Here is a 19,087-nt window from a genome sequence, read left to right as displayed (position 1 = left end):
GGGCTTGAGCCTGATGCTCAGCAGGCCAGCACCAAGAGAAATGATACTGTGCCAAAAGTAGCCTAGGCCTCTTAATAATGGAAGCTAGTGCTACCATAATTTTACACTTAAAAATGCCCTATTAGAGAACAAAAGAAAGTTCCTTCAGGGAACATATTCTATGCCCAAACAGTCATTAATGGAGTAAACCTGACAGTTATGCACAGGCGGTAGACCGGCATGAAACCATGGTCACTGAAAATCCTGGGAGAGAAAAGATCACCTTCAGCAGCCAAGCTCCGAACCCTTCGCCAAGTCAGCAGCAGGACCGAGCCTATAGCCGCGCCAAGATTGCAGCCTTCGAGCCACTCTAAACTGCTTGTCACCTTCGCCCAAATTGTGGGCTCTCTGAGCAATGACAGGGTCGAAAGCACAGACAGAGAGTAGAAAGAATGCATGACCTGTAGGCTTTTTTGGATCAGGGATGAAGAATGAAATTAAACCGGTCCAGGCTACTGCATTGAATGGCTGTATTTACAGGGCTAAGAGGGGAGCTACCAGGGCAGCCACTTTCTGAACTTGACATGACAGGAAAGAAAGAGACAGGGCGACTGTTTGGGGATGAGAGTCTCCTTCCTAGCCCTCCCCTGTTGGGGGGTCTTTCCCAGGCAGCAGAGCAAGGCCATCCCAGCAGGTACACACCAGAGCAGTCATAGCTGTACGCTGCCTGGGCGGGCGCTCAAGGACAGGGCTTCACTATTTCTCCCACTTGCTTTGCCGTGAGCTTGGCTGCCCCTTCCTCTGGTCCAGAGGGGAGCCCGTGACCTGCATGTCCAATTACCCCACAGGCCTGCCTTCAGAGAGCTATTCTAATTTACATGGCCCCCTCCTAACACTTTACTGACCCATGTAATTGGTCGAAAGGTTGCTTGGTGTGAGTGTCTCATTTCACTTCTCATCTCCTTAACTCCACTGTAGGTCATAGAGAGCTCTGGGAGGAATGCCAACAGAATCCAATATCTTTGTGTGGAAATTTTCAGTAATCAAATATTATGTAAAATAAGTTGGCCACCAGCCAAAGATTGGAGAGATTTGGCAGTGCTGATATTAGATGTAATAGCATTTGATCTTGATGTCAATCACCAGGACTTCTATTTATTTTGTATCCTTCTCCTAATGGCAACTAACCATAATCATCAGAGGATTTCTGGCATTTGATGAATTAAACAACCTAGATCTGGACTCTTTAAGTCCCATGATACGAAATTCTGTGAAGCACAGACTGGGCTGGCCAAAAAGTTCGTTCATATTTTTCTGGCCGATGGCTCTAGTAGCACTTAGTTGTCTTAAACTGTATTCCAAACAACTTTGTTAGATCGTAGTACTGTGACAGCTGTCATATCAGCATGCATGCGTTTTTAAAAAACATGAGAATTGGTGAATTTCTGTGTAGCTATTTTAATACTGAAGATGGAAGAAAATAAGGCACATTTTTGGCATATTGTGCTTTATTATTTCAAGAAAGTTCAAAACACACAAAAAAAGATTTGTGCAGGGTAAAGAGAAGGAGCTGTGACTAATCGAACATGTCAGAAATGCTTTGCAAATTTTCCTGCTGGAGATTTCTCGCTGGACGATGCTCCACAGTCAGGCAGATCAATTGAAGTTGATAGCGATCGAATTGAGACATTAATTGAGGACAATCATGTCATACCACGTGGGAGACAGCCGACGTACTCAAAATATCCAAATCAATAACGCTATTGGTGAAAATGAAAAATGCATCTTTCATTTTATGGAAAAAACTGAACAGACTTTTTGGCCAACTCAGTATTTTCGTTTCATAGGTTCCAAAGCTAGTGTGTGGAAGTGAGTCACTCAACTACTGAGTGGGCCTAGCTGACTGCCTGCCACCCATGTTTGGAAGTGACTTTGTTGTGCCCTACCTGCCCTTAAGTGTGCAGTTATTCTCCTACAGAAAATGATGTGGAAGTGCTGGGGATGGAGAAGAAAAAATAGAGTCCAAGAAAAGGAATGACATCATTTAGAAAACAGAACTTTAGACTACATTAAAGAGTAAAATATCCCGTTCAGGAGTGGCTCAGATCCTCAACATGAATGACTTCCCCATGTGCTCTATACAAAAATAAGATGAGAAAATTAGCAGAAGTAGTCCAACCAGCGTGAAAACTGGCTTCATTATGGTATTATACAATTATTAAAGGTCTGGAAGTAGATCAATGAAAATATGCAGATATGCTTTACAGCGGTGTGTAGTGAAAATTATATGTTATGATCATGTTTGCAAATTTGGGATTTTTTAAGGTCTAAGGAGAGATTCTTAAAGAATGGGAAGGAACTTTTGTTCCTCGTATTTGGTTGGTGCTTGAGTTTCCAAAATGCTTTTGTGTTCTCAAGACACGTTGCTAGCGGCAGTTAGAAAAGCAGAGGGATGAACAAAGGGTCAGCCAGACCTGGGTCCTTCTCATGGCTCTAGTACTTATTCTGTGTTGCCTCAGATAAGTCCCTTACCCTCCCTAAGTTTCTGGGCCTCCATCTGTTCGATGAGGATACAAATGCTATTCACTCTGCTCACTTTGCAAAGCCCTAGTAAGGACCCAAATTGCTAATATGGAAAAGTGTTTGAGAAGCATAAGTGGTTCATGTGGGGCATGTATTTTGCTGTGGATAATGCACACTGCTTTGCCCAAATTTTTGAGGGAAAAATAAGGATGTGCATTGTACAAGGGTATAATGATTATATACCATGGGGATAATAGTGGGTATAATAATCCTGTGTATAACACGCACAAAAACGTGGGTGCGCATTATACACAGCAAAATACGGTAACTCGTTCATTCCTTTCACGAGCATCATTGAACTCTCTTTGTGCTATGATTAGTATATCAGAGGTGACTAAGATGTGTTTCCTACATTTGAGACTGAAGTCCAGAGATACACATAAAGGGAATAAAAGAACTTGGCACACAGCTGTGTGATCCTTGCACTTGATCTTGAACTGTACCTAGCATAGCGGGGCTGCAGAGGAAACTGACAGAACCAATTCACTGGCCACAGCTGGTGGGCAGGCACCTTTCTGCAGCCATTACCATCCTCCCAGTTCTACCGTGGCTCCTGTTTTCTGCAGTCAAAATGAACCTGACAGCAATAGCTGAGCCAGCCAGCTCCCTTGCAAAATTTCCACTGGGTAACACACAGCTCAGTTTCCCCCAAGGTATGACCACATATTCTTGTCTAACCGGGGAAAATATCATTACAGCCAGCTGTTTACAAAAACAAGCAGAAGGATAAAAGAAGAAAGAGGGGGAAACACTCTTATAAGTAGATCAGAATGACATGCTATTTAACCTAATTACCTGCAAAGCCACATCCAGCCATTAAGGATCCATTTGCTCTAATAGAATTTTCTGCTATGGAAATACTCACCCACACACAGGATGTTAAAGCAGAAGCCCTGGCTGACTGACTTATTCACCAGCTGGTCAGGCAAGCTGTCAAACCCCACATGTCCAGCCAGGGGGGCAGTTCGGCAACCTTCACCCTAATTTGGAAGAGGAAGGGGGAGAGAAAATAAAAATGTGCTTACAAGCAATCTGGGCCTCACTTCTCCATCCAAATAATCTCCACACTAGGAAGTAACACCCACCCAGGCCTCATAACAAATGTCACCATAGTTCCAGACAAAGCAAACTACAGAGGGGCTTATAAAGGGCAGAAGGGAAGGGTCAGGGGATGAGACTGCTAGTGCCAGAGGTTCACAGACTTGGGTTAACTCTCAACTCAAATCATTTAAAAGCTGGGTAACCTCTCAGGGCCTCCATTTCCTTCTCCATCTATCATAGGAGATATTACTTTTCTTACAGGTAATTGGGAGACTTAAATGTGCCCATACATATAACAAACTTAGAACAATGCCTGGTACATGCGTAAGTGTTCAGTAAGTATTACAAAGGGACTTCAATTACCCTTCTCTCTAGGGCATTTTGGAGATCTCCAATGGTGGTCCTGTGTAGATGTTAAGAGACTAGGCTTTGACAAGATATGGAAGCAGCCCAAGTGCCCATCAGTAGATAAATGGATAAAAAAGCTGTGGTACATTCACACAATGGCACACTACTCAGCCATAAGAAAAGAAGGGAATCATACTTTTTGAGACAACATGGATGGACATGCAGAGTATTATGCTAAAGGAAATAGGCCGGTCAGGGAAAGACAAATACCATATGTTTTCACTCATATGTGAAATCTAATGAAATAAACTAACAAACAAAACAGAAATAGACTCACAGACACAGAGAACAGACAGTTGTCAGAGGAGGGGGTTTGGGGCTGGATGAAAAAGGCGAAGGCATTAAACAGTACAGTTTGGTAGTTACAGAAGAGTCACAGAGACGTGGGTTACAGCATAGGGAACATGGTCAAGAATATCGTGATAACTGCGTGTGGAGCCAGGAGGGTATTTGAAGCAGTGGGGGGACTGCTTGTGTGAAGTATATGATTTTCCAACCACTTTATGCTGTACATCTGAAACTAAAACAGAATAATACCGAATGTAAACTGTAATTGGAAAAAAGAGTGTAAAAAAAGAAACTAAACTTAGAAATCAGGCAGGTCTGAATTACAGTACCATCTCCTCTACCTCCTGACCTTGGACAAGTTGCTTCACTTCTCAAAGTGTCCCCACCTGTAAAATCAGGAACCAGTATTACTACCTCACAGGACTGTGAGGGTTAGGTAGGGTAATACTCCTCAAGCACCGAGCACGTGGTGAGCATCCCATCAACAGGAGCTGCTGTTCTTATCACACCTGGAGGTTATCCTTGCACTCAGACTCCCCCAGTAACATGTGACGCCACAGCACACTTGCTGCAGCTCACTCCGGTGAGAGACCTGCCTCCTTGCTTCCACTGGTCCCCTTGTCTCCATCAGGGTCAGCCTAACCATTCACAGCCCTAGAAGGCAGGCAGCCTTTGCTTCGCAGGCAATTCCCAAAGCTTCTTCCTGTCAATGGTTTTACAAAACAGGGGGAACCTCAAACTGGGGCAGGCTTCCAAGGAGCCAGGGGCAGGGACAAAAGGGGGCTGCATGTACTCAAAAGAATGTGTTAACTGCCAATAGCAGCGAGGGAAGGGAAAAGGAAAGAGAAGGAAAGCTGGAGACAGCCAAGCTAGACAAGAGGGGTGGGCTAGGTAAACAGTCAGTTTCTGTTGGGTGGGGCTACACCAAGCTTTCCATAACCAGAAAGGTGCCAAGAGTAATCCAAGAAGGACATGGTTAGTGCCAAGAAGCCTATGCCAATATCCCAGGCTGTTAGCCTGCTTTTAGACTAGGTCCATAATAAAGGCATACTTTCACACTGAGAGGGATGCGCTGCATTGGTGGGGAACCTCATAGCAGCTGAGAGTGTCGGCACTGGTTTCCCAGATAGCCACTTCACCCAGTTTGGGATCCCACTTCCATTGGTTTCATCGGATACTCCAAGAATGAGACACAGGGCTAAGTGCCAGTGACTGCTGCCTGGCAAGTTCATTACCCTGACACATCTCACCCCACACACACACCCAGTGGAGTATTCTTGAAACACAACCATCTGCCATCCTTCAGACCAGGCTGGGGTTCTCTGGGCCCCAGTGGGGCACCTGAAGACAGCTGGGTTTCGTGAGTGGCCCACATCACGCAGGGTTTGTTCGACATTCACCCTTTTTCACCTCCCTTCACCCCTTTCTCCTTATTCTTTTTATTAAAGCAAACAAAAAAGATGTAAGTTTCCCACTGTTCATTCTTGGTCCTCAACGCAGCAGGGAGACAAGACTTATGAGCTAAATCTACTTTCTCGATGGAGCCTCCTGCATAGCAGGCATCGGAAATTGGGAGGGACTCAGAGCTGAGGTTTCCTGAACCATATTTTATCGCCCCTGGATGCCTCTTCCTGTCTCCAACTGCAGCACCATGAGACTTCAAGTGCTCCAAGGTCTCTGGTCCAAGTGCCAAAAGACGAGGAAATGGAATTTTCAAACTGAATACAGTGGAGGGCAATGGGGAGTATACCATACCTTGTCCTTAAAGATTTACTTCATTGGCAAAGGCTTACCAAGCACCTCCCATGTGCCCACCTATTGCCTCCCACTTAGCACAGTACTGAAAAGAGCTCTAAACAGCAAAAAGAAAAAGGTCTGGGGGGCATTTTGAGTGTTTTGAGCAGGGAGGGCCACTCGAGTTGCGTTTTCGAAAGATCGTGCCAGAGGCAGGTTGCTGAAGTGATTGAAGGAGAGAAAGGGCAGGAAGACACATTAGCAGATGACTCCAATAACGTGGAAGTGGTAGAGTGGGATCCAGGCACTCTAATAATATAAGCTGTGAAGTGAACTGATTTGACTTGAGACTCAGGAAGGAGAAACAGATTTGAGAGATGTCCTACCGAAGGGAGGAGGGAGGAGACTCAATGAGTGATTGGGCAGAGGGAATGAGGGAGAAATCAAATCTCTAAGGCTGCAATGGTCTAAGCCTGGGAGCTTGGATTGACGGCACCATGGCCAGAAAGAAGGAAGCCAAGAAACGGGCACCTTTAGTGGGGATGTCAAGGAGTCTGGTTTTAAATAAGCTACTAAAAGAAAATACACTTGTCAAGTTGTTTTTTTTATTTTACAAAAGTAATCAATGTTCACTGTAGATATTTTAGAACATGGAAAATTGTGAAGGAGAAAATCACAATCACCCATAATATCACTCTCCAGAAATAAACACTGTTAATGTTTACATGTATTTCCCTCCAGTCTGTACATCTTTTTTCTGACAAAAAAGGGATCATTCGGTATATTCCTTTTCACAAACTGACTTAATAATCTGACACTCAATATAGTATGGATGTCTTCTTGAGTATTTAAGTATATTTCCTTTCAACTTTTTATTTTTCAATTACAGTTGACATTCAACATTATTATACATTTGTTTCAGGTGTACAGCATAGCATTATTAATATTAAGCACACTTAATATAAATCTGTCAGATTAAGTAAACTTCCAAAACATTACTTTTATCGGCACCCAGCATCCCTTTGCAGGAGTTTACCAAATTTTCTTAACCAGTCTTCCACTGCTGGACATTTAGCATGCTTCCATGTTTTCAACAACATAAATGATAATTCTTGTTCTTATAGATTAGCGTATCTGATTATTTCCTTAGGTGAAATTCCTAGAACTGAAGCCCATTGGACCAAAGGGCACACACATTTGAAAGATTTTGGTACACACTGAGAATCAGTCAACAAAGAATAATACAAATGTCTGTTCCCACCACCAATATACAAGAGTATGTGTTTACCCACACATAGACCGACACTGAGTTTCTGAGGCTTTTTAGCTATTGTGAATTGAGTCACTGAAAAAGTCATCATGTCATTTCATTCACATTTTATTATTACTTTTATTGTTTGATATATGTATGTTGTTATATATACCTATATGTGAGTTGTCTGTACATGTCCTTGCCCATTTTTTAAATGGGTGTTTGTCTTTTAAATGGGAATTCGTAAAAGATTTTTATATATTCATGAAAATAAGATAGTTTTGATTTTATGTGAGACATCCAAGAAAAGAAATTCAATAAGTACTTAGTAGCATGGGATTATGGGCTCCAGGGAAATTCAGGACTGGGATATAAATTTAGGAGTCAGAGGCATGAAACTGGGTATGTTCTCCAAGGGATAGTACAGGGAGAAAAGAGCTAAAGATTGAATATAGGAAATACCCACAAGTAAGGAATGGGAAGATGAAGAGGATTTTTTCAAAAGGAGGAAATGATCAGGTAAGAGATGACCCAATAGTTTTTTATCCCTGGAGGCCAAGGTTAAAGCCAGGAAGAGTTACAGAGAAATAAATAACCATTGATCTGGGTTTGGTGAAGGTCACTGGTGATGTTTGGAATCCTTATTTCTTCTATATTTTTTACCCAGTGTCCAATATACCTAAATTAACTGAAAAGTTCAGGGACTAGGGAACATAGAATCTAGTTAATGTGGGGTTTTGTTTGTTTGTTTGAGCAGCAAACTTTTTGTTTCAATGCTTGTTGAGAAGGCTTCAAAAATGTATTATTTGTATATATAGTTCCTGCTTTAGGAAATCCTGTCTAGTGAGTACCATTCACTTTCACTTTGATGAATCTTATAAAATGTGAAGGTCACCTTTATGAATATCAGCCCTCATTGTTCAGAGCTAAATATGTAGAAGTAAAAAGGACAGGACACTGACCTCAATGTACACTGGTCCCAGAACAGCCCCTGGAAGTTTCTTCCCCTCCCCCTCACTAAACCTCTGGTACCTTCTCTCTTTCCTCTTTCTGCATAAGGTGGCCTGATTAATTGAGGTCTTCATTACTTTGACTGTAATTAATTGAACGCTCCCTGGATTACAATGTTTATAAGAGGAGATAGAACTAGCAACTTGGCCCAGCACGTCCAACACTAAAACCTCAAGTTATCATTTTGAGTAGCAAGTGGTGTTCAAGACTTGAACTGAGATGCTAGAAAGGCCACAGTAACCAATAAATAGGTTCAATGACCCACCTCTGGGGGCCCTGAAACTTCCCCTGGGAATCTATTCTACAGAAACTCATGTCTGTACAAAGATCCATGTACTACAAGGACATTGATATGACTTTTTTTATAATACTAAAAAAAAAACTAGGAAAAAGCATAAATGTCCAATAGGAAAATATTTCATGAAATTGTGGTACATGCCTATTCTGGAATGCTCTGTAGCAGTTAGGAAGAATGCAGTAGGTCTATAGGTACTATTATGTGACTATCTCCAAGATGTATTATCATGTAGATCAAATAAGTTCTAGAACAATAAGCACAGTAGGAGCCCGTGTATGCAAAAAAAACCCCTAAATATGGGCGTTTGCACATAAACGTATGGGAGTGTCTAGAAAGGGGCCTGAAAAGACACCTCCAAACCTAGAGCCGTGGCTACTTCAGGGGAGGGGAATGGAAACAGGAGCTTACTCAGGGGAGCAGTCAGTAGGCTTCCATATTGTTTGATTCTTCTACAGCCTGAATGTATTCACACATTACCTATGTAATTTTAAAACATTTTTAATACAGAGAAAGAGCGGTCTCCCCCAGCTTTGCAGCAGGGGCGATTAAGAGGCACAGTCCGAGAGGAGCTAAAAGGAAGGCAAAATGAAAGAGCGCCCCTGAGAACTGGGAGCCCCCGCACTCCCCTCCCCAATTACATTTCCTGTTTTCTCTTCATCTGCAGTCACTTGCGGTTTTGAAATCCGTTATACCACATTTCATATCACAGGCAGAAACACCACTCTCTTTCTCTTCCTCCTCCTCTCCCCCCCCCCCCCCAGGACACACCAATTTCATTTTTTAATTGAGTAGTCAGAGGCTCATGTTATGAATAATGAGTTACGGTGGTTCCAGCTGTGCACCTTTCTCTCATTACAGTTATTCTGGAAACGGAGTCCCTTGAGCACCGAGTGGGCGAACTCTGTGCCCCTCAACCTCCAGCCCCTCTCCGACCTTTGTGGTCTAGTAAGCAAGCAGTATTTGGGGCCTGTGGGAACTGAGTGTGCATCTGTGTCAACCGGGAATTTCCTGCCTCCCTTTAAAACTGAGGTGGATAAGTTAGTAGCTGTCATTTGGAAGGATCAGACCAAAGCAAAAAGTTTGCAGCTCACTGCTGATGACTGGGCTTTCCCTAAACTTTCTCCTCCTCCAGTCTTTGCATGTAGATGTTAGGAAAGGACACAAACACTGAAGGTTTGGGCCATGTGTCACTTACTGCTGGGCCTGATCTCTCATACCTTCCCTTTCTCCATGTCTGTTCCCAGCCTTGAAGACCAATCTCTGATAGACCCTGAAAATATTCAGAATGATCAAAAATCAATGAATAATTCAATGACACACAGTGGAATATTAAGCCATTGATAAAAATATTTTCTAAGAATATTTAACAATATGGGAAAATAATGACCAAACACTGTTGGGTGGCAGAACCTGTATATACTTCAGGGGAGTATATACAGGATCATTCCAATCATGAAGGAAAAGTATACATGCATTTTTAAAAATGTAAAAGACCTTAAAAAAATGTAAAAGACCTTAATAAGATGGTGACAATGGCTACATTGGGTGGAGGAGCTGTAAGTGTTGTTGCTTTTCTGTGTTTTTAAATTTCCTACAGTAAGCATTATTTTACTTTTATTTTTAAAGGGCTTTATTTATTTATTTTTTGAGAGAGGGGAGGGAGGAAGAGAGGGAGAAAAATGTCAATGTGTGGTTGCTTCTCACACCCGCCCCCCCACTGGGGACCTGGCCTGCAACCCAGGCTTGTGCCCTGACTGGGTAGCAAGCTGCCAACACCGGCTCCCCAGCTCCCGGCTCCCCAGCTCCCGGCTCCCCAGCTCCCGGCTCCCACCACCTGCACCCCACCCCCACCCCCACCCCCACCCCTGGCCATTTGCAGGCTGGCACTCAATCCACTGAGTAACTCCAGCCAGGGCTATATTTTACTTTTATAATTCAAATACAAACGTTTTGTAAAAAAGTTCTATGATGATTCTTTTTTAGGTGGAAAAGTGGCCTCAGGCATTGCAGCAACATCTTCAGCGACAACAAAAAAGGCGCTTTAAATACAAATAATCAGAAAATTCAGGTGAGTATTCAGCTTTCAGGCAGCGTTACTGTAATATTAAAATATTTATTTTACTAATAGTATAATAAAACCCTACTATTATCCTTGCTATAACATTATTATTATACATAACATTATCATACAGCATAACTTATTATAAATATTTATGTGCAAAAAAATATTTATGTGCATATTTATAATAAGTAAAATCACATATCCTGAAATATGTGCCAAAAAGTCTTAAAACATGGAGGTGGGTGACAGCCCTATCTGCTGCCTCCACTGCTGTCAAGGCCGCGGAGGCCACCATTATAATCAGCCATAAGAGCCATGAAAACACTGATAAGTTCCCAGAGGTGAAAAAAAAAGAACCCCAGTGTGCCTCACACATCAAATGTCAGGATTTCCCTTGGGCTGATTAAGCCAGGCAAAGAGGAAACGGACAGTAGTAGCAATGCCCTGGACTGGAAGAGAGCAATTTGGGAGCTTTGCCAAAGAGAAATAAAGCCTGCAAAAGCTGGCGGCAACCCTTTAGGGGCCTCAGAAATGTGGTTCGGTGGGGGAGCAGCTTAGGGTACCCTGGTGATGCACAAAGAAGACTATCCCCTCACCATACAGGCAGAACGCCCATTTTTGGCAAATCCAGTAGATGAAACTCTAGGTTTTAACTCACCAGATCAATTCCAGAGTAGCTTTTCATTCTATTAAAGGATTCACAGCAGGATTCCATTAAATAGCCAGCTCTCCTTATGCATTTAAAATGGGACTCAACCTGCAAAACTTCAGCTCTCTTGTACCTTTTTATAAGAAGACAAAGGCAGCCCTGGATGGTGTGGCTCAGTGGATTGAGCGCAGGCCTCTGAATCAAAGGGTTGCTGGTTCGATTCCCAGTCAGGGCACATCCCCAGGGGGGACGTGAGAGGCAACCACACATTGATGTTTCTCTTTCTCCTTCCCCTCTCTCTAAAAATAAATAATACACCTACAGGAACTGACAATGTCTGAAGGGTTGTTTCCAGTCCACTTACCACTCCACTTACCACTTACAGACCCTGGTAAGCTAAAAGCCCAGATTTGCCTTCTCTCCAACTCTCTCCCCACCCAACTCAAGGAGTCTAAGCAAGGAAGGGGTGGAGTAGCATTCTGCCACCTCATTCAGAAGCAGAAGCAGGCAAAGAACTAAACAAAATTAGGCTGGAAAACCAGGAAACATAAGAACCGTACAATATTTGAACTGGTAACACCCTTAAAGATCACCTAGTCCAACCCGCTCGTTTTACAAAAGGGGAAACAGAGACTCAAAGACAGGAAATGGCTTGTCCCGAGTCAGAGTGATTTAGTGTCGGAGTGGTGCCAGGATCCAGGGACCTGTCAAGCAGACTGGAAAAGCTGCTTCAACTGGGAGATACCGCTTTTTATGCTGTTAAAATCCCGGGACTTTGGATTTACAGCTTGATGCTTAGTTGGAGGGAAAAGGGCCATGGAACATGACCTGGAAGCCTATGGGCTCACCAAGGCGGCTAATGGCCCACCGAAGGCAACTGCCACAGGGGGTATCATGGAGGGGTTTTTCCCCTTATTCTGCATTCTCTCGCCCATTTCCCTCTCTTCTGACTCCGACCGAAGCCTGAGCCTGGCCAATAGCCTAGCTCTGCTCAAGAACCACAGGGCTACCTAACCCAACAAGCCAAATTCTCAAGCAAAATCACCTCCACCTCAGTCTAGGGGCGACCCCCTGCTCAGAGTGGGTCAACATTCCCACAAAAGCCAGATAGGTTCCCTTCAAGCTAGGCTATTTAAACAGAGTTTTCTAGGTGTATCTGGACATTGTAATCTCCAATCTGTTAAAAAAAAAAAAGTTTACTCACAGGCCTCTGGAAGAATGCCCAACTGTCCTCTGGGGAGCCTGAATTTGCCTCTGCCTCCATCTGGTCTCATTTAAAGGGGATCTGAAAAAACCTAGTTCCTGCCTCTGCGCCAGTGCTCAGAGCTAGGGGCCTCTGCTGTGAAAGGAAACCCAAGGCTGCCTCACACTTCATCAAAGGCTGAAAGCAGAGTTCTGCCCGTTACCCCAGGGCCTTCATTAGGGGTCACAGAGGGCCGTGGCAGCAAAAACCTGAGCCCTGCGTCCTGTCCCTGAGAAGACCTGCAAATCTGTTCCCCAGTCACCTTTGAGTGGAACGGATGACCCAACTCCGGGGCCAGCTAAGAGCACACTGCATAATTCAGCAGATGGCTGCTTCTAATGAGAAGACACTGAAGGAGAGGATAACATTATGTCTAACCCTCCTGAACATGTGGCCTCCTTCCTCTGTGCAAGAAACAGAGAAACCCACGGCTTCAAATCCCACACCGCAGCAGCAGAAGCCTCCTCCTGCCAAACCGAAGACGAAGGGTCTGTGTTTCTAATTTATTCTGCCCCCTTCCAGTTGTTACTTAAAATAATCCATCATTACATGGCTGGTGGCTCCAGGAATTTTATTTAAAGCAATATGGAGAAAAAAAAAAAGAAAGAAAAACTCACGACTGCTATCTGGATTTAAGTTGAGAATGTTTTTAACATCAAGAGTCTTCGAAGCACTCAAGTGTATTCTCCTCTGACCCCCATGAGTGTGTCATGAGGGGGCGGTACAGTGAAAGAGGAAGAAGAGAGGACATGGCAGAATTTTATTTCTCAGAACCATGAAAAGACAAGTGTTTTTTTTAAATGAATCTGTGTCATCTGGTAGGTGTGTTGTTGTTTTATCCACTGACCAGCAATAACACTTTGGACCAATTCACTTTAAAGAAGGCAATAATACTTGTCCAGGAAGCTGTTGGGGGAAATGAAATCATACAGATGGAAGCATTTTGAGATCGTTGGAAGAAGCATGTTACACTTATCCATGGTACCCGTTTTCTTTTCTCCCTCTTTCTTTCTTGAATGTGGTTTTAATGTTCACGTAACAGAAGCCCTTCTCGATTGTTCACGTTGACACAAAACCCCAACTCTGACAGTCCAGGAGCCCACGCAAAGTCCAGAAATCAGTCCTGTTTCACTCTGGAATACCTTTTTCCAGGGGAATTAGCCATCTAATTAGATTTGTTAGTGAACCCGCTAATACACCTGGTTCACTCCCTTCAGCACACAAAGGGAGGGGCCATGCTGAGTAACAAAGCCAGCAATTAATAGAAAATTTACAGCAGAGACTCCACAAAGTAAATGCTATGCACGTGACTGCAGATCAAAATCTCATTATACTATACAGACAAATTACACTCAGCTGTAATGCAGTTATGGAATAAGAAATGGAATAAGAACATCACTAACATATATTTCTGGGATTTAGGATAGGGAAAGGAAGCGGCTTATTTCTGCCTCTCGTCAGGAAGCTGTAAGAGGGCAGCATCCTATTTGCCTTGACCACACTAGATCCCCAGCACCTGGCATAGGGCCTGGCAGACTCACTGCCCAATAAACACGCATTGAAGAAATGAATGAAAATAAATGTGTGTGAATTAACAAAGGAAATGTTCCCGGCCCAGTAGCAGAAGTGAGATCTCACCCATCTTCACACCTACCCTTTCCCTAGTTGAAGCCCTCAGGAAGCCTGTCTCCTCACACACCACCTCCATCCACTGCCGGATTAGGTCTTCTCATAATAAATTTGCATAGCAGGCACTAGGTCTCCTGTGCAGCACTTACCACAAGGTAATTATATAGCTATTGGTGTCTGCGTCTCCTACCAGAATGTAAACTCCCGGAGGGAAGGGGCCATGGGGGTGTGCATTGTAATTTCCTCTTCAACTTTTTTTTGAAGCCTCAAACACACAGAAGAGTTGGGAAATAGTACAATGGTCATCCGTATACACCTAACTTAGATTCACGAGGTTGGAATATTTGGAGCCACGTAAATTCTTCAGTGCTATATCCCCAGTATAGGTATGGGTGAATATTGGGGTTTGTTCTCCCTGTTTAAGATAAAATATTACTTTTACTGTGAGATAGTGGAAATGGCCAAGGCAGGGAGCTTCAAGGCAAATTAAGGACAGCAGGCCCAGAGCACAGCCGTTTGTTAGGCAGTTGCCCTAACACAGTCGCCCCCAGGCCAACCCTAGGGAGGGCAAACTTAGGCCCTGTAAGCTCTTCATTAGGGAGAAAAGCTCTTCATTAGGGAGAAAAGCTACTGGAAGAAAGCATCATTGCTTCTTTTTCTTACAGATTTTACTTATTTGTAGACAGAGGGGAAGGGAGGGAGAAAGAGAGGGAGAGACACATCAATGTGTGGTTGCTTCTCACATGCCCCCTGCTGGGGACCTGGTCTGCAGCCCAGGCATGTGCCCTGACTGGGAATCAAATCTGTGGCCCTTTGGTTACCAGGCCAGTGCTCAATCTACTAAGCCACACACCAGCCAGGACTCAAGGGTCTTTCTATGAGCCAGCACTTACAGTCCATAATTCAAAATGTAACACTGAAGCAGCTTATTGCAAAAAAGAAAGAAAGAAAAGAAAAGAAACAGGTTATTGCAAGAGCCAAGAATGCAGCCTCTGGGACCTTACACTGTGCCTGGCCAGGTTACCTTGGCCAAGTCATGTCTCCCTTCACAGTATGTATACATTACTAGCAGCCAAGCCACCTCACAAACAGGGGTTGGAGGTGCAAACATCCAAAGAACCTGCTGTAGTTCTGTGATTATTGTGTCCACAATTTGTCTTCCCAACTAGACTGTAAGCTTAAAAGCCAGGAATGATGGCTACTACTTTTTGTAGAGTTGACCAGGGCCAGCCATCATGCTAGGCACTTAGCAGTCAATCAAATAAACACTTGTGGTCACAATAGAGGAATTCTTTTGTCATGCAGAATCCTTGTAGTGTTCATTCAAATGGGATGGGATTGTATTATGCAGAGGAAAACTGAACTTGCAAATTGCATGCATACCCAAATAAGGGCCCTACCCAACATCTCTAGGGCCTGTTTTAGTCTAGCCAGAGTGACCCACAACTGACTCTGAAAAGGACACACACACACACACACACACACACCAGCACTACTTGCATGACACCATGTCTCAAAGCTCACTAAACAGAACTTTTAAGCTAGGCACACTTAGGTTTATTCTCCAATGTTCTCTTCCCAACCTCTGGATACATGTTCCCTGGAAGAAAGAAGCTGCAAGCAGATGTCCAAGGTCTCCTGAGTTAATTCCATCTTTCCCTGGTGAATTACAACTTCTTGCAGACACAAAGAACGGCAGAGAGACAAATGACACATTAAACAACAGCTTCACTGGCTGGGGGAGGGGGACATGGAGAGTGACGTCAGTTTTCCCAGAAACCCATTTATCACGATAACAAGGTCTCAAGTGCTCAGGCTGCTCTTTGAGCTTCAGAATCTGGCTTGCAATTATTGTTCTTCATCCTACAGTGTGGCAAGGCCGGCCAGAGCAAACTAGAACCAGGCAAAGCAAACCAGGTGGCCCTAGCCAACCCCCATCCCCCCCCCACCCTGCACCAATCTGCAGAACAAAGGGGATCTCCGGGTTGCCAGAGTTGTTCTGAGGTGAAACACAACCTTCTAGAAGGTTTCCCTTTGCAACATCTGCCCTGCAATCCTAATCCAGCAGACAAGTCAATGCAAATTAATTAGCTGACCAGAAAAATCATTGGCATCCTTTTTGGTCACGAAGGATGGGGAAGTGTAATCCAGGAGAGGAATTCTTCTACTTAAGCCATGCCATCTCTAAAATGTGGGCAATGAGGAGAAAAGCACTCTGGAAACCCTCAAAACTCTAAAGTAATAAGTATTAGTGCCAATCTTGGGGAGAAGAGAATTCTCTCAAATTCCATTATGCCAGTGCATCCTACCTACTGAGTCCTTCCACATGGTGAATAGCTGAAGTGCTGCGATCTGCAGGAGTTGCAGGGAGATTCCAAAGAAATCATCTGCCCTTCCCAACAGGGACAAGAGGGCGGAATAAATTCATATGTATCTTGTAGAGAAAATACTTGGATTCTAGATTCAAATTTTGAAAACAAATCAATTTCAATTATAACAAATACCCAGAGGCTACTTTTTTTTTTGCACTGGAATTGCACTGCACACACCATTTCCCTTAATAAGCAAACCACAAGGTTTTAAAATGTGTGTGTGTGTGTGTGTGTGTGTGTGTGTGTGTTGAGATTTTCATCAAGTAGTATTTGGTGTCATGGGATTTGACCTACCTCTCCTTCACTCTCCTTCCTGGCCTCTGGGTGCTAGTAATTGTGGGCTTTTGAAAATTCCAGAAACCCACAGATAAATAGAAAGGCTTGGTTGTTTCCCCAAATGGAATCATCCCTTCCCTTTGCAACCAAACTTCTTGTCTAAAATAACAAACGCGGAGCCTCAGGTCACTTCAACATTATTTCTCTGTTCATTTCAGGCTGGAAAACTTCAGTTCTTTAAATGAAGATTTTTTTCCCCAGAGTCTATCGCCAACGAAAAGAGAGACGGGCACCACTTTTGCAAACCTCACAATTATTTTCCTGAGTCCCCACAGAAAGAAGCCAGCTCCACAAGTTTTGGCACACAAACCCAGGTACAATGAACGCTCACCATTACAGACCCCCAGAGGCGCGCACAACACTGGTCAGGTGCTCAGAAACCTGCCAAAATACGTAGCCAAGCACCTACAGACCAGTGCACTGCACCCCACATGGACGCACAAATGGGACCCAGAGGTACGCAGCACAAGCGGAGAGGCCGTCTGCACACACCCTGGAGGTGAGCACACTCAGAAACTGGCAGACTCATCTAGGGTCAGACAGCAGCCAGGCGGCGGCGCCCGCTCAGGAGGCACGAGTGCGCGCGCGTGCACTCAGACGCACACAGAGCCACACATTCACAGACGCAGTCACATATGTAATGCATATGGAGAACCCCTCCCCCCGCCAGTTACCTCTCCGTCCCCCTCACCACTCATGGCCTTCTGCCTCCGGCTAACCCTAGCCCCGCGCCCTTCTTTCTAAGGGAGCCGGGTCGCAACGGGCAGCTGCACTAAGGGGCGCGGCCCGGCGGTCTAGGAAGCCAGACCAGGGTGCCTCAGACTCGGAGGGCTTGGTGACTCGTACGGCCATTCATTCGGCAACGCCCCAGCGGCGGGAACGCTGCTGCAACGAGGGAAGCGTCGGCACTTACTGCAGAGCTTGGGCAGTTCAAGTTCAGCCGCCGGCCCACAGCCTTGGCCAAGCCCCCCAACCGCCCGCCTCCCCTGCGGTTCTCGGGGACATGCTGCGGGAGTGAGCCGCTGATCCCGGGAGCAGGAGTCCCACTGCGCCTTGGCTCCTGAATGTTGCCCACCGCCCTTTTTGTGGTGGCTGTGGCAGAGGCAAGGTCTCCTCCGCCCGGCGCAGGCCCCTGGAGCGGGTGCTGGCACCTGAGCCCTGTACTCACCACCTGGCGAGCTATGTCGGTCGCTGCCATCGCTCCTGCGTCCGCCAGGGCTGCCACGGGCGCCGCCGCAACAGGGAGCTCCAGCACAGGAAACAGTGGAGCTCCTCCGACAAAGAGAAAGTGTTACACTTCGGGCGCGACCAAGTCCGGTGGGGGGAGGTGCAAGGGAGGAGCCCCCCTCGTCACTGCTCCAACCCCAACTTCCCCTCTATCGCCCACCCCCTCAAAAGTGGGATCTGGGAAGGGGATGGATTTAACGCGCCGCTTCCCCCCGCCAGTCGGGTTCCAATTCTCCCCACAACCTCAGTCTCTGGCCTTTGCGAAGAGGGGCGGGGGCTCCCCTTGGTGACCACGTCCTGGCCCCCCCCCGCCACTGGGCTCCGTGGTACGTCCCGACCTCTGCTGAATTGTCACACCCCCTGCTCTCCCCACACATCCCTTAGTCCCCAGACCCCGGAGGCTGGAGGGGAGCCCCCGCCCCTCCCCCTCCCGCGCACAGCTAGGAGGCTGAGCTCTGCAGTCCTAGTTTCCCTCCTCCAGTCCCTGGACCCCCCTCCTCATCTCCACCGAGATATCAGGGAGCTAGGGTTCAAGCCCCTGCCGCGGGGGTCTCGTTGCTCCACACCACCCTCCGTGGGCCGGAGTGCTGCTAAGGCCGGGGCGGGGGGGTGGGGTGAGGGAAGGAGCAGCTGCCGCACCTGCCGCCCCACGGCGGAGTTTAGAAAGGGGGCGGTGAGGGGAGCCGCACTGCGGCCCCAAAACTGAGCTGTGCCATGCAGAGTCTGAGGCCAGCAGTCCTGAAACGAAGCACCCCTTCTGCCCTAGGGTTTCTAAACCTCTGGTGCCATGGGCTGTAATTTCGTAGAGCCGACCCACGACTGTGGGTACTTAACCCTCCTCTCCCCACCCAGCCCTAGATAATCAGTTTGGGAGCTGAGGTTCGGTCCAACCCGCCCCCTCTCTAGCCCGAACCGTAGGGAAGTCAGAGGAGGGACTTGGGGTGAAGACCCCTCAGCTCCATGGAGCTGGATAAT

At 45.7% G+C, this 19,087-nt stretch overlaps 1 protein-coding gene across 5 annotated transcripts in view; it reads right to left on the bottom strand.

Annotated features, from left to right (window-relative positions):
• SEPTIN6 (septin 6) overlaps positions 1–18,325 on the bottom strand; it is a 73,066-nt gene extending 54,741 nt beyond the window's left edge. For 3 of the 5 annotated variants that reach the window (XM_037069149.1, XM_037069147.1, XM_037069148.1), the window contains exons 1-2: positions 12,510–12,593; positions 3,428–3,542 (exon numbers count right to left, since the gene is read on the bottom strand). In XM_037069149.1, coding sequence (XP_036925044.1) covers positions 3,428–3,542; positions 12,510–12,569 — 175 coding nt within the window. In that variant the 5' untranslated portion in view covers positions 12,570–12,593. Of the gene's footprint in view, positions 1–3,427; positions 3,543–12,509; positions 12,594–18,053 lie in introns of those variants that run through there. The other 2 variants (XM_037069151.1, XM_037069150.1) reach the window with 2 other exon arrangements.
• Positions 18,326–19,087: the final 762 nt, after the last annotated feature.

The sequence above is a fragment of the Sturnira hondurensis genome, unplaced genomic scaffold (genome assembly GCF_014824575.4).
Source record: "Sturnira hondurensis isolate 20B ecotype Veracruz unplaced genomic scaffold, ASM1482457v3 Scaffold0018484, whole genome shotgun sequence".
NCBI lineage: Eukaryota > Metazoa > Chordata > Mammalia > Chiroptera > Phyllostomidae > Sturnira > Sturnira hondurensis.
Note: the sequence above shows the minus strand (reverse complement) of the source record. Positions and strands in the feature narration are given on the sequence as shown.